Source organism: Ailuropoda melanoleuca, chromosome 20 (genome assembly GCF_002007445.2).
Source record: "Ailuropoda melanoleuca isolate Jingjing chromosome 20, ASM200744v2, whole genome shotgun sequence".
NCBI lineage: Eukaryota > Metazoa > Chordata > Mammalia > Carnivora > Ursidae > Ailuropoda > Ailuropoda melanoleuca.
The window spans coordinates 8,967,399-8,992,131 of record NC_048237.1 but is presented as its reverse complement, the minus strand read 5'-3'; the positions used below and the strand labels follow the sequence as shown (position 1 = coordinate 8,992,131).

At 33.7% G+C, this 24,733-nt stretch overlaps 1 protein-coding gene across 2 annotated transcripts in view; it reads right to left on the bottom strand.

Moving 5' to 3' along the window:
- SCFD1 (sec1 family domain containing 1) overlaps positions 1–24,733 on the bottom strand; it is a 103,116-nt gene that overhangs the window by 29,464 nt on the left and 48,919 nt on the right. For both annotated transcript variants that reach the window (XM_002928372.4, XM_034648621.1), the window contains 5 exons: positions 24,007–24,146; positions 21,168–21,258; positions 20,537–20,610; positions 19,766–19,847; positions 4,387–4,483 (listed from right to left, as the gene is read on the bottom strand). In XM_002928372.4, the coding sequence (XP_002928418.1) occupies positions 4,387–4,483; positions 19,766–19,847; positions 20,537–20,610; positions 21,168–21,258; positions 24,007–24,146 (484 nt within the window). The remainder of the gene's footprint in view (positions 1–4,386; positions 4,484–19,765; positions 19,848–20,536; positions 20,611–21,167; positions 21,259–24,006; positions 24,147–24,733) is intronic.

Below are 24,733 nucleotides of genomic sequence, written 5' to 3'. Positions count from 1 at the left end.
TAGATAAAAACTAGGAAAGACAGACAGACATAGGTAGGGTAATCATATAATTCTAAAACAGGATACTTCTCAGATGGGAAGGGGATGCCAGTAATAATTATGTAAGGACAACGGATATAAGAATGAGACTGTTCTGGGCAAACAGCTGTATGGTCATTCTAGGCGCTGGGAAATGAAACTTGGGTACTTCTCAAAAGCAGGGTCGCTATATATATGTTTCTTTGTGAAGGGTATCGTATCACTTACAAGGTTTGGGAAAAGAATACATTTATATTAAAATAAACACTGTTGTAATTATATAAAAAATATTTGCCTGAAATTAAGACAAACATAAGATTTCAAAGAAATTTCTTCCTCGCAGTGGGTTTGATCTGCTACTCCTATTACCCAGAGCCCAAAACAGTACAGAGAAACTCATTTATTCTCCCCTCTGCTACTGGCTGTACTCTGGTGCAAAGTGATAAAGCACTGGTCAGAGGCAACTCAGTTCCACCACCAACAAATAACAACCTGCACTTTCACTTCAAAGTGTACCCTACTACTCAAGAACCTGGGATTGTTATACTTTATTATAGAATAAGAACTAGGAAAATTTTTTCAAAACATGACTAATGAGCCATCGAATTTTTTATATGGTTCAGAATCCAGATAACCCTTCTCAAATTATCCTTAGTCCCTGAATAAGACAAAGAATGGTAGTAAAGATCAATGATGGGTTTTCCAAAGTTCTGATATTTATAGATAAATACTATATCTGGGACATTTCGAAAATCAGGTTATGAAATTCACAGTCTTAAGTCCTAGGAGAAAGCTGCTATTTTTGTTGTTTAGCAGGTAATTAGCCTGGTTGGGTTCAGGCCAAAGTTCCTACAGCTTTCTGTGGGTTGTAGTTCCATCACTGACTTATAGTTTCAAAACCTTCCTCAGTGCTACTGGGTGGGATCTGTCCAACCATCTAATGGCCACTATGGGAACTGGGAAACTGTCTAGCCCTTCAACTCTCAGTCTTTGGAATAATAACTGTTTAGGATCCAATTCACGTATACGCAGCTCAGGGGTGAGCCCAGGAATTCATAAACAACTTTATGAGGTTGCTTTCCCGAGCTCCTTCCTCTCTCCAATCTCCCTGGTAGCTTCCAATTCCCTTGGCCTTCCCTTTTTGGTGCTCCAGCCTGAAAGCTTTGGCTTTAGTTACCCTGTTCCGTTGTGCATTTCCTGCACCTATGACTAAGCAGTTAGAAGACAAAGGGAAAAAAAGCAATGAGGCTTGTTGCAGGCTCTTGGGACCACCGCTCCTAAAATGGGAGAGAAAGTCTTCCCTCCCTCAGAGTTTTAGGGGCCTATAGATCCTTGCTATTGTTTTTAACTTCCTCAGCACAGCCTTTCTAATAGTAGGCACTTATTCTGCTTAAAGAAGAGTTCCCATTCTCTTCCTCAAGGAGAAACATATTTTATAGTTGTGATACGCTTAATAAAAGCCCTCAAAATTTCTGCTAAGGGTTTTAAGAATACTATCATGGTAAGAGCTGGAGAGTATCCTGATGCTTATAATGGTATTAATTACAGAGGAATCAAATGGAAATTATAAAAATGTATCCTTTACAACTGCAAGTACTCTAGAACCTACAACTAGCAGCCTAGATCCTCTTGTCACACCTAAGTTTCCACTGGAACTACTCTCAATTTTAAAGTCAGTTTCCTTACTGAGTAATTGGATATCTTAGAGAAAAGTTTTAAGTAGAATTCAGAAAGCTTTTTATCTCCCTGAACAATTTGAGAGTAAGTTGTTGAGCTGCTGTCCCATCATTCCCAAATGTCAGATATTCTCCAATGTAATAAGCTCAATATAACAACTATCAAAATTAGGAAATCAGCACTGGTATATTACTAACATCTAATCCTCAGATGTCATTTCAAGTTTCACCACTAGTCTCTATAACATCCTTTATGACAAAAGGATCAATTTCAGAATTATGCGGTATATACAGCTGCCACATAACATACAGTTACCTTCTTCTGAATGAAACAATTCCTTGGTCTTTCCTTGACTTACATGGTCTTGATGTTTTAGGAGATCACAGGCTGGTTTTTTTGGTAGAATATTTCCTCATGATCAGATTCAAGTTATATGCCTTTGGCAGGAATATCACAAGCAAAATACTATATTCTTTGTATTACATCCTACTGGGTGGGGCATTATTTCAGTATGTCTCATTACTAATGATGTTCACTGTGATTACCTAGTAAGGGTTCTATCATACTTCTCCACTGTAAAGTTATTTTTCTCTTTGTAAGTATTTGTAGGGAGGTAATTTGAAACTAAATATTCTGTAAAACTTTAATTTATTCATTTACTGTATCTCTAGGGACTGACGGCTTCCTATTTCATTCAGTGAGTTATAAACTGTTACCATTATTTATTCTGATGCTCATGATGTCATGATTTGGCCACTGGGGGCCTCTTCAAGCTGACTTCTGGGTCTCTTTGACATGTCCCATCACTTTCTGAGTACTTTCCTTGCTTTCTGACACAACAAAATGTTCTAGGCTCATTTTGTACTTTCTCTTCCTACCTCAGCCCTGGAATCAACTACTTCTCCAATGAGTCCTAGTAGAAAATGGTGTTTATAAGCTAAAATCTTTCCCACTGGAATACTGTTGCTCCAGCCCGGCTTAGTTGGCTAGACTAGGAATACATATAGCTATATTTATTTCTCTGACAAATACATAGTGAAAACACAGGTCTACAATGGCACCTCCAATTCCAATCCAACATTACAGGGCTCATTAGAGTTTTCTCCCTTTCCATATTTATAACTTCCTTCTCTGAGAGGAGGAGACCTGGTTGCCTCTGTATACACTTATTTAACCGGTCTGTGGTATGTAACAAATATCCTAACTCTGCAGCCATCCCCTGCCTGCACAGATGCCTTCTCACTCCATTTGGGCTCTGATTCCCTACAATGGACTCACTCACATGCCTGGCCACACTTCTCACCCCACTTGGACTGATGCTGGGTTGCTCCTGTGTACAGTCACCTTCCTCAATCTGTTAGGGCTTTTATATACCATGCTCTCACATACGTATGTGAAAGCATTTCACTGGGACTTCGACACTTCATGGTAGATCACCAGTCTTCCCTCTACCCCACATGTGGTGTCCTTCTCATCCTGCTCAGGTTTCAAGATCTTGTTCTGGGCTAAAGTGGCACCACATTTCCACTTTGCATGAATGCCTACCTTGCTCTGCTATACTTAATGTCTTTACAAATAAACTGAGAAAGTAAGGGGAAAGAAAAGAGGAAGGTTCTGATTATTTTTCTATTAACAAATTTATTTGCTTCAACTTTACTCAAAACTTATTGTAAATAACAAGGAATAGCTCTGAAATGCTGGTTGGGTTATATATTTCGCATTTTTTCATTACAAAGTGTAAATACCTTTAGGAGTTCGAGCCCCGCATTGGGGGTAGAGATCATAAGTGTAAACACCTTCAAAATGCTAGGTTCTCACTACAAATCCAGCTTCTTATACATTTTCTTATAGCTTCTTAGAAGTTTTTAGGAGTAGAATCTCTAATTACAAACAATTTGGAATTTATTATTTTTCAACTTGGAATAAAGTCTAAAACTCACACCAAACTCTAACTCAAAAACCATCACCATTCAGCTAAATAACTTGTATGCAAAATATAAACTGAACAGCTTATATACTTTTTTATTCATATTGGAAAAGCACTGAGATTTGAATTGAAAGCTATTCTGAAATGATCACATCTCTAAAGTTTAGATAATCTTAGAGGCTAAAACCTATGTGGATCCCATGATCATTATAATTGAAAGCAATAATTACAATACATTTTCTAAACACAAAGAATCATATCTTGCTTTAAGAAAATCTAACATACAAATACTTAGTTAAATGTAAATATAAAGGGATTGATTAAGAAGTTTCTTTAAAAGCAAATTCCCTAAATATTTAAAACTGAATTCAGTTTTAGATTTATCTTTTTAGGAAACTCTTTAGGGTTAAGCCAAAGTAATTAGAAAGTGTATCACTTAAAGACACCTGCTTTGAATGTTATACCTTTGAATCTCCCTAAAATCAGCAGAAATTGAACTTCAGATATATCTCTTTAAATAAATGAATATAACGAGTTCTTAAATACCATGAGAGAAAAGTTCAATGAAATAAAATGCAAATCATTTTTCCACTTTAGGAACTGCTTTGCTACAAACTTCTCAACAGAAAATAACTCATTTAGTTATCTCATTATTAGCATGGGTTGTCAGAAAAAAATAATTCTATTCAGATTTTACTTAAATTGAAAATGCTGGATTCATCAGTTGTGAATCTTAACAGTAACCTCAAATTTACGGTACATACCATCAGGGTCTGATATTATATCTAGAAGAGATTTATCCAGAGTAGTTTTGCTCATTATTTTTTCTTCATATTCAAAATATACATCTAGTTTTCTTGCCTGTTTCAAAATAAATATTAGATTAGGCTACATCAAGTAACAAAAACAAACTATGGGCCTCTCAGCTTATAAGTTTCTATTTTCTATGATCAATTTTTAAAAACAAGTGTTCATTTCCTAATAGAATTTATTTTCAAGTTTCTTACTTTTGATCATACACTTAATGTAAAAAACAATAACTGATTATTTTATCATATCTGACTTATAAATTCAGAATTAACTGCATGTTATTTATATATATATGTATATATATATGTATTAGCAAAGGTAAAAATCACACCAATCTCAATTACTGTATTGATTAGTAACTAGCATATAAATCATATTGTATTCCATGCAAATTAATGTCAGGTGGTCATGTTATGTTCACTTTTTTAGTGAGCAAATTCACACATTTTCACCTTAACTGGACAGAAAATTATCCTAAATAATTTATTTTCAGTGGTTTTTAAATAAAACTAATTTTCTTCATTAATTTTCCTACTTAATAGTTTGAAGCTTTAGGTAATGGAAAAGTAGTCAAACTCAGCTTTTCTATATGATACCTCTTCTAACTTAAAATTTATTAAAATTATCCAGAAGAAGTTAAAATGTTAGGATCCTCCAAAGTAAATAAAAATTATCATTATCAAGTATCTACTAAATTATGCTTCAATAATACAAGAGAGAAAAGAATATGATTTCTATTGAAAGTGTTAACAATCTAAGTGGGAGTAGAAATCATTCATGAAATAAATTAGAATACTCAGAGATACCAATGAAGAACCAAAATACAAACACAGAACATAAATATATTAAGCTAAAATGATAGAATGAAATAAAGTTAACCAACTGTAGAGAAGGAAGTAATGTATTTTGACTTCAAGTTTCGAAAGTGATTTGGGGACGTGAACAGAGTTCATTTCAATGTGAAAGGGATCACACCATATAGCATAATCAGAGTGGAGAAGTCTGAATGGTAGACTAAGGAGTGAGTTCATATACAAGGTAACGGAAAAATCAGCCAGAGTCCTTCAACCCCACTCCCCCGCAGTGGCACACAAGGCCAGAGTTTTAAATAGATGAAATACTCAGTTTAAAAATCAAAACAACATAACAAGGTATACTTTGAGACCTGTCCTCACCCAACTTCTCTTCCACACCTACGCCTATGGATATTTACTTCAATTATTTCTTCTATAGTTGTCCAGTTCCTCTATGCAAAATATAAGAAAATAGGATCTATATCCTAATATTCCTCTGCTTTCTGACACAAAGGGAGTATATTAAACTCTTCTGTTCCTTGCTTTAACTCAACAATATATTCTACATGAGTACACAGAGAATCCCCTTGTCAGTCAACTCCTGATAGGAGTATAATAAACTCTACGAGAGTTTTCCTTCTTATAAACCTTTCGGCCCTTCACAGTGTTCAGACAGGAACTACTTTAGCTACTCTATAAAGCTACTTTCAGTATCAAAACAGATTAAGAGGTGAAGTCCTAGGAATGGAAAAATGTAATATTAAAAATGGACACAAGAATTGGAAAAGAGATCCTAGGAAAGAGACCATGATAGTGGCTGTGGGAATGGAAAGAAACAGATATTTAATAATTAACATGTGAATGGATATGGGAAGCAAAGTAGTGAAAAAAAGTCAAAGATAACTCCAGGGGAACTAGGATGATGGCAGTAGGAACTATGTTAATGTGAACTGAATATTAGACTGGGAAAGGCTTATTATCTGTAGAGTGAAGCCAGGAAAGAAGAGGGGGGAAGACAACAAAATAAGATATTAAATAAGCTGACTTTCAGGCCTTTACGATCTGCTCTAGTCAACCTTTTCTGTTTCACCACTATTCACTGTATTTAGTTCCCTCTAGTCAAATCAAATACCTCACTTTTCATTAAACATCGTGTATGCTTTTAGTCCTCTAAGCATAGGCTTGGGTTATTCTCTTAGCTTTTTAAGAATATATTTCTCCTCCATCACCTGTACAGCAAACTTTATACTTTAAGGACCAGCTTCTTTGCAACTCTTTTCAATCTCTACTCCTTCCCCTTCCTGCCCCTCCCTCAATCTCCTTCTTGGCTAGAGGAATTTATTACTCCCTTAAATGTGTACGATCAGGATTTTACACAGCTCTCCATAGTATGATCACACTTTATTACTCTCCTTTGCTTACATGCCACCCTTCTAAAAACTGTTTGTTTCACCCTAGGAATCCAATGTAACACCTGGCTCATAACAAGTATTTGACAAAGTATTTGTTGAATTTCTCAACTAAGAGCAGGACATACACAGATCAAGTAGTCATCTTTAAAAATCATGAAATCAGATAAATGAACTTCTAGAAGTGAAAAATGTAAAGAATTGTCTTTGGTGATTTAATACATAAAATTAACATGCTAAATGCCATAATGGACTCTAATGTCTGTACCTACAAATCTGAAGAAATTGGTTCATTTGTTTTGCTTTCTTCTTGATATATTCACTTACTTACAGTTAAAGTTCTAATAAGCAATGGAAAAAGAATCCAAAATAAGTTAGTTTGATTGATAATGGGTAGGGAGTTTCTTTTGGAGGTGATGGAAATGTTCTGAAATACATTTTGGCTGTGGTTGCACAACTCTGTGAATATACTAAAAACCAATGAGGCATCCACTTCAAATGCGTGAACTGTATGGTATGTGAATTATACCTCGGTAAAGCAGTTAAAGAAAAGTAACTTAGCATTTTAATATACGGATTCCCATGAAGGAGGGAAAGGAATGAAGTCGAGATCTTCTAACCGGCATGAGAACTAGTGCATGTTCAGGATCTTTGTGCAAGGCACTTTAATTGCATCTATGGCTTTCAAATGTTTTTAAACAGAGAACCTCAGGACCCTCTCTCTCAAACTAAATCTTCTGCAGAACCCTAAACATAAAACAGATACAAATGACCCATCAAATGTCCCTATAGTGATCTAGGGTACCAGAGAACAGTGTTTAAAAACTACTAATTTATATAATCTCATTTAATTCTCCAAGTAACACTATGAACTAGGAATTATTAGTCCCATTTTAAAGATGAAGAAACAGACACACAGAAACATATATTTATTCAAGGTTACCAGAGTAGAAGTAGTAGAGAGTTGAGATTCAAATCCAGGTCAGACTCCAATGTACACCACAGATAAAGAGTAGGGAAAATTACATTTTCCTCAAGTATAATTTATTGCTTCTTTTGTATATGCTTTATGAAAGAAAGTATATTTGTCAATTAGTACACATTTGGGATTTTTTTGGTAATACACATTACTAATGTATATGTGGTAAAAGGTTATTTTGGCCAATACATAATATCTAGAGATCCTTTCTCAGTTTCTTGAAGTAAAGGAAAATACTAAGAAACAATTTCTGTAATGCCAAAGACTAATTATTCTTATACAATGTGAGTTCAAAGGAGAATACAATTTGGATAACAATAGTTACATGGAAAACAGACAAATTAAAAATATAAAACAAAATAACAAGGTCAAGATAATAAACAGATTTTTGGTAACTTCAATAAATATCAAGAATAAATAGTAAGGGAATATTATAGAAAATCAAAGGACTATGCATGGAATACAAATTACATCTAGTGAATATGGAACTCTGAAAGCCATGAATTTCTCAATAATCCCTTTAAAAGGGGCTAAGTGAAGAATCTGATTTTTAAAAAATTCTAGTGTTTTTCTCCCAATTTCAGAGTAACCAGTGGAAAATAAGCCTGATGTTTTTCACTTTCCAGTACACTACCTCAACATTTATATTAAATTAACGTAACACACACACACAGACACACACACACACACAGACACACACACACACACAGACACACACACACCTTTTTGACTGGTGACAACCTATTTTGAAATAGAACAAAAGGGGGCACTCTTAAAAACTAGCTTGCCCCTTCACTCACAATAATGGAGAACTCTTAAGAGTCATCTGGGATGTACAAGTCGTATTCATATTTTGTCTTTTGAAAATCCATTACCAAGGGACATTTGTCAGATGACCTGTACAGGGCATGAAATGAAATCCTTTTTCCTTTCTGTAACTGTGAGGGATTTTTTCCTTCTCTTAACCATTCTTTTCATTCTAGCTACAAACAACACCATTCTGGTGCTCCCTGCTCACTGCTAGCTACAATTCTCATTTCTCACCCCAGTCTATGACTGGTTGATGACAAAGTCTAGAGTGGTATTTCTTGGCGTTCCCTCTTTTCCAAACCCCAATTCTATCCCCTGGCACAAGTCAGCAGTGAAAGTAAAGGTCAGAAAGAATTAAGAGTTGGGGCACCTGGGTGGCTCAGTAAGTTAAGTGTCTCACTCTTGACCTCAGCTCACGTCTTGATCTCTGGGTCATTAGTTCAAGCCCCACGTTGGGCTCCATGCCCAACTTAAAAAAAGAAAAAGAAGAAGAAAGGAAGGATTAGAGTTATACTTCCTTTACTACTAAGAATCTCAATAGTCCTCTCCTCCTACTTCTCACAGGAGAGAGAGGGGATGATAAACACTTCTCACTTGAAAGACAATACTAGGAATATTCCGCATAATGAATTAAATGGGGTTTGAAAGAACAGGGATCTATACATCACATTTTATCTATAGCAAAGTATAGTCTAAGCTAAGATGAACTTAGAACTCTATTTTTAGAATATAACCTATACCTAAGTTGAAGATCATTTATAATCTAGCTCTTTCTGTCCTTTCTTCTTCACATGTTTAATCCCTATCATCTTTCAGTGCTGTATTCGGATATCTAACCTCCCGGGTGGGTAGCACTTGTATGCTGTATTATAAAAGACTGCAGTTGGTCTGTCACTAGAATGTGAACTCCTCGTGACTACTTATTTATTATTATATGCCTTGTCCCCTGCAAGGTAATGAATTCTCCAAATCTCAACTGCTTTTTATGATACAACAAAACAGCATGTTAATATATTTTCTGCTACTTAGGTGTACATTTTGTTGCATTTCATACTGGTGGGTTTGAACTGGTTTGCCATCATAAAAAATTATGTGGTGCAAAATCCAGATAATACATAAAATTATCTTTGAAGGTGTTCTATAACACAGGTGGATGAATATATTTACTCTGGAGTACTTGTTCACATGACAGAGTGACTTAGAAACTTCAATAAAATTCATTTATGCAGTGATGGACACCGACTGCGCTGTCAGGATAAGGAACCTGGTTAGGATCTTCAATTTTTACAACAGGCTATCAATCTTACCACTTGATTATCTCATTTCCAAATAGATGCATTTTTCTTTCAAACAAGAACACTGAATTTCTAGCATTTCAGGCCCAAATCAGAATATGCAACCTCAACTTCTCTGCTATCAAATACCTACCAAAAGCCCAACTGAAAAAAAGTAGTAACATATTATTTAAAGAATATGTAATCTTTCCACTCTAGATACTAAAATGTTATAAACTTAGACCTTACTACACTGGAAACTCATAAAACTGCTCTCACTGAATTATATATATTTTTTTAATTTTTAAAAGTATTTTATTTATTTTACAGAGGGAGAGAATGCACGAGCAGGTGTGAGCAGGGGAGAAGGGCAGAGGGAGAAGAGAGAGAGAGAACCTCAAGCAAACTCCCTGCTGAGCGCGGAGCCTGATGTGGGGCTGGATCCCCCGAGATCATGACCTGAGTGGAAATCGAGTCAGACACCCAAATGACTGAGCCAACCAGGCGCCCCTGAATTATATCTTAATATTATCCCCTTGAATTTCACTGAAGTTGCTACATTGAATTAATTTTATATTAAAATATAAATGTAAAATATTATTTTATATATTATTTTATATTAAAATTACACAAGAATTCAAATTATATTAAAATTAATTATACAAGAGTGTAACTGATATTAATATACTATATCATTACATCACTCAATTTATTCTAGATAATGCCCAATATGAGCAATGTATTTTGTATCATGATGCTAAGGAACACTTAGCTTAGAATAAAAAATATACTTAAATAAATATACTGAAATAAATAAATAAACAAAATTTAAGGGATGCCTGGCTGGCTCAGTCAGTGTAGTATGCAAATCTTGATCTCTGGGTCATGAGTTGAAGCCCCACAGTGGGAGTAGAGCTTACTTCAAATAAATAAATAAAAATTTTTAAAAAAGAATAAAAAAAAGAATAAAAAACAAATTCTCCTTTCTGATAAGAAGGATTTTTTTAACCTAATCACCTCTCTTTTTTTAAAAAATCTTGGTTGCCTGAAAATACAAAGCCAAATTTGAGAATTATCATTAAAACTCTATGTCACCAAATCTGTTTTTATTTTTGTTCTATGTGCTACTTGTGGAAGCTACCTTAAATCTGTTTTAGAATACAGAAACAATTTTAGTCTGTAAATTATACTATATATTGACTCCTAAAAATAGACTGACTAAAGTGATCTATGTAATAAAAAAATTAAAATGTACATGAAGCGATCTTTATAGATGAAAAGTATTAAAAATACAAATATTAGCAATCTTATTATAATGAAATACCAAAAACTGCTTTATTTATAATATTTCTGGAAAAAATACATTTATTTGCACTTGTAAACTATATTAAGTCTTACTTTACTATGACTCTCAGAAGCATTTAGTTTTAAATTTTAACAACAATGTATTTAATTCTTAAAAGATAAAACCAGGAAAAGAAGAGTAAACTAAATTTAAAGTAAACACAAGAAAAGAAATAATAAAAATTAGAGCAGAAATCGGTGAAATTAAAAATAAGAAATCAACAGAGAAAATCACTGGAACCAAAAGCGGACTCTTTGAAAAAGATCAATAAAATTGATAAATATCTAGCCAGGTTAACTAAGAAAAAAGGAGAGAAAACACAAATGGAAAATATCAGAAATGAAAAAGAGGCCATTACTACTGATCCTATGACATCAAAAGGATGATGGAGTATTCTGAACAACTCTATGCCTAAACTTGAGAGCCTAGATGAAATGAGCCACTATCTTGCAAGACACAATTCATGAAAATTCACTGAAAGAGAAATAGATAATCTGAATATGTCTACATCTATTAAAGAAATTGATCAATAATGAATAACCTTCCACAACAGAAAGCATAAGGTCTAGGTGTGCTCACTAGAGAATTCTGTCAAACATTTAAAACAGAAATTGTAACAATTCTCCGCAATCTCTTTCAGAAAATAGAATGCAAACAATGAGAAACTAGATGCTTTCCAGCTAAGATCAGGAACAAGGCAAGGATACCCCCTCTCGCACTCCTATTTAACACCATATGGGAAGCCCTAACTAATGCAATAAACAAGAGAAGGAAATCAGAGGTACACAGATTGGGAATAAAAAAAACCAAAACTCTTCATTTGCAGAGGACACAATTGTTAATGTAGAAAATTTCAAAAAACAACAAAAAATTTCCGGAACTAATAAGCGACTGTAGCACAGGTGCAGGATACAAGGTTAATATACAAAAGTCAATGGCTACAGTAGGAAAAAGGCAAGGATGTCCCCTCTTGCACTCTTTCAACATCATAACAGAGGTCCTAGCTAATGCAATTAGAAAAGAAAAGGAAATAAAAGGAATAAAGACTGGGAAGGAAGAAATAAAACTGTCCTTGTTCACAGATGACATGCTTGTCTATATAGAAAATCCCAAAGAAACAACAACAAAAACTTCAGGAGCTAGTGATTATAGCAAGGCTGCAGGATAAAAGGCTAATATATAAAGGCCAACTGCTTTCTGATATATTAGCAATGAACAATTTAAATCTGAAATTAAATCAAAAATATTGTCATTAGTACTCAAAAAATAAGTATATGAAATAGTTATAAATCTAATAAAATACGTACAAGATCTGTACGAGGAAAGCTACAAAACTCTGATTAAAGAAATTAAAGAAAAACCAAATAAATGGAGAGATATTCCATGTTCTTCCCAACTTGATCTATAGATTCGATACAGTCTCAATCAAACTCCCAGCAAGTTATTTTGTAGATATCAACAAACTGATTCTAAAGTTTATACGGAGACATGGGAGACCCAGAATAATCAAAACAATCTGAAAGGAGAAGAAAAAAGATAGAGGACTTTATGACTTAAAATACAGCTACAATACCTAACCATTTGTTACTAGACAAAAAGTAAGACGAATATATCAATGCAACAGAAAAGAGATATGCAGAAGTAGACCCACACAAATACAGTCTACCTATCTTTCACAGAAAAGCAAAAGCAAAAAAGACAGTCTTTTCAACCAACAGTGCTGCAACAACTGGATATCTACATGCAAAAGAAAAAAAATGAATCTAGATACTGACCCAACTTTCACAAAAATTAACTAAAAATGGATCACAGACCTAAAGGGAAATTCAAAACTATAAAACTCCTAGAAGATAACATAGGAGAAAATTCAGATGACTTTAGGTACAACAAAGACTTTTTAGATACAACATCAAAGACATGATCCATGAAAGGAAATAATCAATAAGCTGGACTTAATTAAAATGAAAAGCTTCTGTTCTGTGAAAGATACTGTCAGGAGAATGAGAAGACAAGCCATAGACATGGGGAAAATATCTGCAAAAGATATATCCACGAGAGGACATTTTTCTCCAAAATATAGAGAACGCTTAAAACTCAACATTAAGAAAATAAACAACCCAGTTAAAAAATGGGCCAAAGATGGGAACAGACATCTCACCAAAGAAGATCCAGATGGCAAGTAAGCATATGGAAAGATGATCTACATCATACGTCATTAGGGAACTGCAAATGAAAACAATGTGATACTCCTACACATATATTAGAATCATTGAAATTCAACACTGACGACACCAAATGCCAGTTAGGATGTGAAGCAACAAGAACTCTCATTAATTGGTGGTGGGGATGCAAAATAGCACGCCACTGTGGAAGGCAGTTTGGCAGTGGGCAGTCTCATTACAAATCTAAACATACTCTTATCATATGATCCAGCAACCAACTTCTTGGTATTTACCCAAAGGAGCTAAAAACATATCCACCCAAAAACCTTCTCATGGGCATTTATGGTATCTTTATTTACAACATACATGGATATATATGTATATATACCCATGAAATCATGAACACGATCCAGACAGTGAACCTGCCATTCATTACCCAGGAAAGTTTCCTTGTCGTAATGCCTCCCTTTTGGCCCTCTAACACTCTTCTCCAGGTTACTAGGCAAGCACTGATATGCATTTTGTCACTATAGATTAGCATGCACTTTTATGAATTTTATGTAAATGCAATCACAGATTATGTACTCTTCTTTAATGTGGCTTCTTTCACTCAGTGTATTTGAAATTCATCCATATTGTTGTACGTGTCAATAGTACCTTCCTTTTTATTGCTGAATATACTCCATCTTATGGATATACTATAATTTATTTATCCAATTCAGCTGTCGGTAGACATTCAGTTGTTTCCAGTTTTTGGTTATTACAATGAAGTAACTGTAAATATTTGTGTACAATAAACATAGGCTTTCATTTGTCTTGGGTAAATACTGAGGAATGGAATGACTGGACCAATGATAGGTTTCTGTTTAACATTTTAAGAAACCAAGAAACTATTTTCTGAAGTGGATATGCCATTTTATATTTCTACCAGCAGTTTATCAAAGTTCTAGTTCCTCTGTATCTTTGCCAAAGGTTGGCATGATTGATTTTTTTTTTAATTTTAGACATTTTTAATTGATGTGCAGTGAGGTCTCCTTGTGGTTTTTGCTTCCATTTTTCTAATGATTATTGAGACTGAACTTACTTGTCATCTATATATCTTTTTCAGATAAGCCTATTTAATTCTTTTGCCCATATTTTAATTAGGTTATTTATTTTCTTACTATTGAATGTTCTGAGAAGTCTTTATTTCTTTGAATCTAACCTTTATAATTGGGTCTCAATGACAATGCATCACTTCACAAAAGCAGATGGCAGAGAAGTGAGAACAAAGGGCTAGAGAAAGGTAATTTCACACTTTTTTTGGATATGGAAATAGTCTCCCAAAATTCACAGTGAGTGAGAAGTTAAAGGATATTCTACTCATTCAAGAGCTACCTTTGGTCATAATTGAAGAAAACTTCAAGTACTGAGTGACTAATCTTATTTGGATAAGAAGAGATAAAAGACAATGATAGCTTGTCTGCTGTATTGTCCCCCTGCCTTGAAAAGACATGAAGGTCATATGAACATTCGCTTGGTAAGTATACTGAGATCATTTAAAATACAGCCAGAGAGGGGCGCCCGGGTGGCTCAGATGATTAAGCGTCTGCCTTCAGCTCAGGTCATGATCTCTGGGTCCTGGGATCTAGCCCCCCAAGGGGCTCTTGGCTCAGTGGGTAGGCTGCTTCTCCCTCTCCCTCTGCCTCTCTCCCCTGCTCATGCTCTGTCTCTGTTTCAAATGAATTAAAAAAAAAAAAATACAGCCAGAGAAATGTTCTGATTTCTAGTACAGTAAAATTTCTTTCCTACTGTGATAGGGTACTGGTGATCAGTTAATCAAAGTCAGTTAATGTAAAGAATGACCAAAAAACCCCACAAACCTGTGTTGTGTTGTGTGTGTGTGTGTGTGTGTGTGTGTGTACTGCCTTTTAACTTAAAACCTAAAATACACAATTGTCTGTCAATCTTGATGTAGGTCCGATACCTTTTCTTTGAGTACAGAGGTGTCACTAAATTTTTTTTTCTTTCTTGCATAAAGCACACCTATAAGGCATCACCTACGATTTCTAGTTTCACATTCTTTGAAGTGGAACCAAAAAACGTATAGACATTTGCAAAGTAATTTTAGTATTTTTCAAGATTTTCCAATTTTTACAGTTAAATATTTTTCTTTTTTTTTTTTTACCCAGTACTAATTTAAACAATAGTTTAATCACCATCTTCAGTAAGTCTAAGGTGTATAACCTAGTTTTAAAGAAACAATCCTCTTTTCCTACTCATACAATTGGCTTAAATAGTTTGGAATCAAATATAAATAACTCTAAAATTCAACCTGTGAGGCATCCAAGCTGCCAGCTGTCTGCAAGTCATAATGCGGCCGGCAGCCTCTATGTTTTATAGAGGGAATAAAGAGCATCAGTTAATTTGGTGTGTTGATTAGTGGAAATCAATTAAGAGAGTGTCTACTTTTAAAGCTATCTTCCCCTAGAAGAGATAAAGAAGTCGAGCCAAAGTAAAATAAGCCCCCTGGAGGAGATGCTAAGGTTAAAAGCTAGCATTGCTACCAAGGACTAAGCTTTGTTCAGTAGTACACCTGCTTGATCAGGTGATGTCTTTAGATCTGATTCAGTACTTCCTAACTTTCTCCACAAGCAGCAGCAAAACAAAAATAAAGATTCAGCACCAATGAAGCCTCAATCCATAACAGCTTCTTAAAAGCTTGTTTTTTGCTGGCTGTATTCAGATGGAGTGTTCAGATGTCACAGAACTTCCTTTAAGGTGAGAGCATTAGGGGAAAGAGTACATCATGCCATTTCTCTCTCTCATCTACTATGACTTATACATAGGCGTCTTTTCCTTTTCTTAGGTATCTGCTGAAGAGTACTTAATTCAGTTTGACTATGCAGGTGGTATAACAATAATTGAAATAAATTAAAATCTGTCTATAAATTATTTAAGTAATCCCAGGAGTCATTCCCCAAAAACCATCAACTGGTGAAGCCATATTTGTATTAGAAATGAAAGAATTGCTAAAGAAGAGATTTCAAAGGTATGGATTACTCAAAACAAATGAGAACTCGACAATTTACTCTTTAATCTATTAAACTAAAGTTAACCACCCAAGCCACTAAAATCCTTAGAATTTTAATAAACAAAGGTAATAATATTTGCCAAAGTTGTTGCAAACTGATGTGTTTCTAGCTTTCCATCAAAACAATGATTGCCAGATAACTGTTACGACTTCTAAAGAAATTATTTCCTTCTAGTATTCTGCTTTAGAAAATACTCTAAGGAAATAAAAAAACCAGCTATGATCTAAACATCCAAAAAGGAGAAATATGCAAAACTGCAATGAAGATGAATACCAAGGGAAATGTTCTAAGATCTCTGCATAAGAAGTCATAATATTCTTCCTAATACTAAAAAATATTTACCACTTAGGTGAATAAAAGTTTATAAAGAAGTGAAACTCAAATAGTCAATAAACTCTGGTGAAAAGAGCAAGAGATCACGGAGAAAAATACTTAGTTAATATTAACATTATAGCCAGAGGTATATGGTGTAGAATAGTAATAGTACAACATGCCACTTGAAAGTAAATATTATAAGGTTGGAAATTTAATAATTATGGAAAGCTTTAAGAAGAAATTTTATAACCAGCAAGTAATGAGAAATAATGGGAATAGCAGAATTTATATGCTAATTTTGACAAGGAAGAAGAATAACTTAAAAGAGAGGGTCAACATTACAAGGACTCTTCATAGAAAACATCCAATTTTTCCAAACTAAAAGAATTTATTTTATCAGAATATTTCTTAAAGTATGCAGTTTATTAAATCCAACTATAATTGATATGTAAATATTTAAGATAAATATGCTCCTTTATCAATGATATTTAAAGACGTTCTGATGTTGACTGGGTTTCTTAGAATGATCCAACGAGGAACAGTGTATCCTATAGAGGGCATCACTTTCCTTCTGCAGGTGAATGTCCTTTATAGCATGGTTTCTTTAAATCAGACCCTGTTTTTTAAAAGGGTGTCTTCCTTGAGTTACAGCAAAATAATCGTCCCAAAATGTGTGGCTTTTATATAAAATCACATAACATACTGAATGACAAATTAGTTTGAACTTGTTTTATGAAGAGAGCCAAATTACCAGGTCTTACAGCAGAATTATGTGGGTCATGCATGGTAGCATGTTGAAGTCAGACAGATGTCCTCTATTAACACAAAATGATTTTGAAAAACTCAGATAAAATCATTAGTGTAAAATTACAAATCAACATCATAAAGAATTTATAGTAAATTTTGCCTTAAAAAACACCATTTTTCATCTAGACAGCAGTAATAGCTGTCTTTCAATTCCACACTTATTTCCAGAACTAACCCATCACTCATACTTCTCAATTCTCCATTTGAAACATAAGTCAGATCATGTCATTAATCTCCAATGACTTCCCATCACACTTAAATTGCTATTTCTCTTGATCCCATAGTCTATCACTTTTTCCCTCCTCACCATAAGCACTATTAGTCTTCTTTTACATCCTTAAATGCACCAACCTCATTCCTTATCTTAAGGCTTTTGCACTTTTTAGTCCCTCTGACTGTAATGGTTGGCCCTGAGATTTTTACTAAGTGGCTCCATGTGATTCAGGTCTCAACTCAAACATCACATCAAAGGTGATTTCCCTAACCACTTAAAGTAGCCCTCTTAGCTGTTCTCTATCATCTCCTATCACCCTGTTTTTACATCACCTAAATGACTGAAGTTATGTTGTTTTCTAATTTGGGTACTTTGTTTATTGTTACTACAATATTAGCTCCAAGAGAATAGAGAACTTGTCTAATTTACCACAGAACTTCCAGGGCCTAGCACAACATAGAGTCATTCAAAAAACATGACTGAATAAGTCAATTACTTTAGCTAGAATTTTCTCAAACCATAAGCTCTAGTCTCTGACCTGGAGTATATTCATATAAATTTCTGGCAGGATAATGTTTGTAAACTTTTATGAATAGGATGAAACTGAGTGCTTTCCACAGGTACAATAATCAGTTACTTTGGGTTACACAAATCAGGTTTGATGGTATGAGCTGAGCTTGGCATTTTTCTGGTTTTACAGCTATGAGACCTGAGGTCAGAAAGTAAAATGTAAGAATCAATAAAATTTACTAATAAAAAAATAAACAAAAAACTAAAGTCAAAGGAAATCCGAAGAACAGCTTAAATCTCAAAGCCCACATAGGACTATTAACAACTGTCATAACTTTTTAGAATTTGTTTTTATTTCTTGTCTATTTATTTGCATGTAGCACCTAGCACCCTGCCCAGCACACAGCAAGTACTCTAAAAATGTTTATTTAATGGATAAGATCCTTAGTTTATAATTACAATTTAACAGATATAAACTAGAACTTATATTTTGTTTTGAAACAAATTTTTTAAAGCTTCTTATATTAGATTCATTCTTCACCTTGTAAGCAAAGCCTTTCTTTCCTACTGAAGGAAATTCTCAATATAGCTCTTTGTTGCACTTCACTTGGTTACATACATTATCTCCACAGGAGGCAATGACCTCAGATGTTTACAGACTGAGCAACCTTTTCCCATTTTACAAAGATGCTACATATGGAAGGGAAAATATCATCAGCAGAGTCATCTATAAACAGCACAATTATTCTATTTCTATTCCTGTAGGTACATGAAGATAGCAAATTTCAGTACTGAGATGTGGAACAAAAGAAATTATGCATGTTTAAATTCCATGCTGCACAATGTCCATTATCTATCTGTAATAGTTCCTTCCTATTCTCGATGACTTTTTAGATCGTTAAAAAAAATGTTTAAGTCTCCTTTTCATAAATTCAAGGTGTTATCAACATCCTTGACAGGCAAACAAGCATACTTAGCTTTTTTACATTGCTTTTTCAAATGTAACACACGGAAAGCAGGGGTCGGTAATAACCAAGTCCTAGCGTATGGTCAATCTGTCATTGAAATTCAGCCCCACACCCAGAGAATAAGTGACAGAATACTGAGGGACTGATTAAGTCAGGCTGATATGGGGTAATCATGAACAAAGTAATGAGATAAAAGAGCTATGATAACAACATATAGAAAATACAATCTACTTTTTTCAAAATCACAGTACAACAGGAGACAGACGCTTTAATGGTGAAAGACTTATCTAAAACTAACAGTTAATGGATATTTTAGATAGTACTATAGTAAAAGGGGTGTCTAAATCTGTATTATTGATGGTTAGACACAGGTCTACTGTTAACAGTAATAAGCATAGATAGTATTGAGGCAATATTGAGGCAACATAACAGAAATATCACAGATTCTACTTACTGAACGTGTGACCCTGGTAAATCACTATTCATTATGGGTTCTTAAGCTTCCTCATTTGCGAAAAAAGAAGGTAATGATGTTGCCTTTGGTAATTATATCTCATAATGTTATAGTGAGGTCTCAATGGGATAATGAATATGAAATCACCTTAAAAAGCATAAAGCCGTACATAAATAGAACACATAAACACTGTGTAGGGGGGAAAAAGTTAAATTTACCTTTATATGTTCTAAAACAGCAGTGGCAACATTTGTATGGAGATCAATAAGTCTTTTTTTTTCAAGGAGTTCTGGCAAAGAACTACAAGTATCAAAAAATTAAAAATTAACCATTAAATTTTCTAAGAAAATGACACAGACCTGAATAAAACACACACCTGGGTGTTTCCTCTGAGGAAACTTAGAATAAAAAAGTGACAAGATGACAACTTAAACTATCAACCAAATTTAATCTCTAAGCTTTACCATATAAAGTATTCACTACTTTAGTATAGGTGAAATGTTTCTTGGTTTAAAGTAATCTGTCTCTTAAATATCATTATTCCACCATTTCACTTTCTGATTCCAAAATCTGGAGGCTAAGAATATAATCAGATTAATGGAAATATGATTTTACCTATATATCTAAAACACATTTCCTCTTTTGATGGCATTTCCTAAGTATCAGAAGGAAACTGCACTTAACCTTTAGTTAATAAAATAATAGCAGCAATGATAAAATTAATAATAATTTGTATTATTTTATCACCAATACTATCTTCTTGGTAAAAATATCCCCATTTACAATTCTAACTAGTGAAAGAAGCAAATGATCTGCTATATGAAAAAGGGAATTTAAATCAGCTTGAACATGTTAAAAACACAATTTAGTTTTTTAAAGGTCTATGCTATTACCTACTTGTCTTATTAATAAAAATATTAGCCAAGTTTTTAAGTTCAAAATAAATCTCATCAACAGAAAGACTTAAAGAGTATATATTGCTTACCTACCTGACAGCTGATGTAAGCTTAGCAGTATTGTCAGAAAGCATACTTATGGCTCCTTCATCTTCCCCTTCTAGTCCCTGAGGAGGAAAAAAAAAGATCTCAGATGCATAAAAATCAATATATTCCTAAGATCAGTAATAAATACTAAGATTTAGGTCACCCAAAGTAACAATTCTCCTCTAAGGAACAAGCATATCCATTTTTGACAGTTATAGAAAAGTTCTGGTCACCATCAGTCTAGAAAGTTGGATGATGAAGGCAACCAGCGGGTATTTTCAGATAAAGAAATAGGTCCAGAGACTTGCTCAGGTCATGTAGTAATAAATGGTAGAGCTCAACTCTGAGGTTAGGTCAAAGTATAGTAGAATGTGCAGCACTGGAAAATGTATCTCTAAAATGAAGCCACATTATATATTTTTTCAGATCATAAATTCAGATTATTCTTTTAAAATATTCTGCTCTTCTCATTATTCAGGTTTCTTTTTGACAAAGATCTTTTATGTAAGTTGAGAATAGTTTTCTTATTAAAACAATGAATGGTTTCAAATTTTCATGAGGAAAAAAAAAAGTTAATCTCTTTCTCTCTCCAGATGTCCTGCTTCCCTGTAATTCTAAGAAAGCAAAAGATTCTTACCATGATGCTTTTAAGTCGTTTAACCTCATCTTCCTGTGCTCTGTAAGATTCTAGTTCTTGCTGAACTGATTCTGCAACTTCTGGGAATGGACTGAAACAGTATTGAATAAGAGGAACTATGAGTATGACATTAAAACATAAATTTTTGTGTGAATTCTGAAACATTCACTGAGGATTTATTTTTATTTTAAATGTACCTATTTGAATTCGAATATATTTAACATATGACAGCATAAATTTAGCATAAATACAACCATATATCCTTGGATGTCTATTTATATTATAAATACTATTTCTTTAAAACGCATATCATAATTCTTTTACACCTAAGCAAATTTAAATTTATTTCTATTATTTTCATTAACCATATCACATTTTACTTCACCTATACACTGTTAGGGAAAAAAAAGTAAAATATTTAAGTGACTAAAAAACAAACAAGAGAAGGCATGGTAAATGAAACATCAATTAAATATTACCACCCAAATTAACACAGTGTCAGAAGGTTCATATAATTACAAAGATGGCATTTTAAAAACATTTCATGCAAGTAACTGTGAAAAAAATCTTTAATTCTGTAAGCATAGTATCTTAGAACACTGCTAGTAAAAACAGAACACAGGCCACAGTTTTGTTGGTCTAATGCGTGATGTCTTCTTCCAGGCCAAGTGAGGTTTAGCAGTAATTTCCATAGACTTCAGACCCAAGTGATCTGCAATCATTGAGAAGCTTTGGTAGAAAAAAAATTTCACATGGCACTACTCTTGAATAATTCTAAATAAATGTATGTTGACCATAAAATGGTTTCTAACATAAGTATTTTTCATTTACAATTTAGAGGAGGCCAGAAGCTTTCCTTTAAGAAAGAAAAGGTCATGTCTAAGCGACAATGAAACAAATACCTTTTGCCCTGACACTGGATAACTCTTCATTAATGATCAGCACATTTCACCCAGGAGAGACTAAGAGAAATGTCAGAAGACCCTGAGAGAATTTTGAAGACCACGGTCCAGTTTTACATGACAACCACAGGCGTTAACCTCAGCTTCATCAGACTATGCTGGCAGAACACAGCACTGCGCGTACTACAATGTGCTGGTTGAACTAGATGATCCTGGAATCTCCAGTATCTTCAAATCTCAGGGCTAACAGACAACAATAACTGCTTGCATTTATAGAGTGTTTCCTGTATGCCATATACAAAGTGCTAAGAATGTGTCTCTATTCTCTCATATAATCTAACCACAGTCTTGGTGATTAATAATAGGTATTATTAATAGGTATTAATAATTAGGAGCAGGGCCTTTTGGGATCTAGCAGGACTGGACTTTATTCTTGCTTTTATCAATGATAACTGGATGACTCTGGGCAAGTTACTTCTTTCTATTATTTCACTTCATCTTCATAACAACCTTCTGAAATAGGGCAACAGGTAGAATTATCATACCGACATTTTACTGATATGGAAACTGAAGCTCGGAGAGATTTAAGTTACCTGTTTAACTCTACATTATCTGCCAGTGTCTTTGTGCCCATATTACTATTACTGTATTTCTAGAATACCGTAGTATGACATTCAGAGTAAGAGTTATTCAGGGCTATTCTTACTTACAAACAAAAAATTAAAGTTCTTACTATTCAACTGACTTTTTAGATTGTTCCTAAATATATAAAGAAAATACTCAAATCTTCCATATTTGAATGAGATTTTTTCCTTAAGCTTTTTTTCTACTAGAATAAATTTTAAAATTAATTTTCAAATATCCTGCATCCTCGAGAAATAATGTAAATGTAATTTTTTTGTACTTTGCCATTATGGCAAAAAGCAGACTATGAATTACAAGAGAAGAAAATTATTTAAAATAAATTATAACAGTACCCAAACTGCCAGTCAGAAAGAGGAAGACAGTGACTTTTCCTCTGCAGAGAGAGAAAATAAAATTCCTTGTTATAAGCAATGTGACTTTCCAATGTTAAAAAAAAAAAGTTATAAATAAAAAGATAAAACACATAAAAAACCCAGCTGGTGAAATCAAGTCTGTATCTTACTTTTCCTTAAACATAAATGAGGTCAAAAAGAACAGCCATATCAAGAACTTGGTCACATATATAGGTACAGTAATACCTGAAATACTCAAAATAATAATAAATAACATTTTATTCCCATAATTGTTGATGAGCAGCATTCTTTTTTTTTCCCAGAAGAATGATTTCTCTTGGTTTGTTTAGAATGATTTCTCTAGGCTTAATTACCACTAGGTAACCTTTTTAACAATTACTGAACCCATGAACTACCTTAAACTTTGAAGGGACATAGCAATACATGGGATCTATGTATCTGCCTATAAGAAATCACACGACTAATTATTATTATTTCTAATGTGCTTTAAATGAATGTTTTTCAGGTTTAGGTATTCTCTCTCCATAGAGATCTAACACTGTGTTTGTATGAAGGCAAACATGGAACAAAGAGGGAAGATTACATTTCAATGTTTCTCTATCACAAAAACCTCTTTTAATGAAAGGCAGAAATGGTCTTGCAGAAGGTCAGTGGGGACAGCAACAAAATTTAGAAAGACTATCTGTAAAATCTACAAAATCAGATGGCATGAGCTTACTGGAAAGGGAAGTGGCCCCTGAAAAACCACCATCAAGAAACAACCCAGGAACTGAGAAGAAATGGATAGATCCCTATAGACTATTTAATTACAGCTCCTACTGTGTAGACGAATCACCATGATCTTTTTGATTTGTTTTCATCAAATTCATTAAGTCAGACGACATCTTCATTTCCCCGTAAGGGGTGAATCTTTAACTTACTGAGGTTTTTCTTACTTACCTTCCTTTATGTTTCTGCCAAAATTTATCAACTGGAGTTAAATCATAAGACTTCTTGTTTTTTCTCTTTGGTCTAGCACCAGCTGGAGAATTTTCTACTCCTGAAGATTCTTCCAAATTAACTCTGTTTAAGTGGAAATCCTAGGAAAAAGTAATGCTTTTTTAAGTAACAGTTCAAGAACCGTAACATTTCCTACAACAAGGAAAATAACAGATTCTTACTGCCTTTTCTAATAATTCTAAGGACAAAACACATATCCAAAATTTAAAGACCTCCTTCCAGCGTTTCATTACACACAAATGTACCTTTAATATTTATGTATTTTAATTAAAGTAGTAGATGCAAATGACTAAAACTTCAAAAAATACTTAAAATTAAGGTTAAGGCTCTTGTGTGTCCTTCTGGAAAAATATTTTTGCATATGCCAACATACACATATCCTTTTAATTTTAAAGAATTGCATTACATTATACATTTTTTGTACCTTACTTTTCTCACTTAATAATGTATTTTAGAGTTCTTTCTCCACTTTGTATGTACATCGACCTCATCGTACCTATATAACCTTTATCACGGTTATACAGTAGTCCAACATTTGGACATACCCATTTATTTAACCAGGCATCTTGATGCTTGTTTCCAGTAACAAACATAATCTTAAATATAGCATTTATTTTTAATTTTTTTAGAGAGGGAGGGAGAGAGAAAGAGAAAGAGGAAAAGAGGG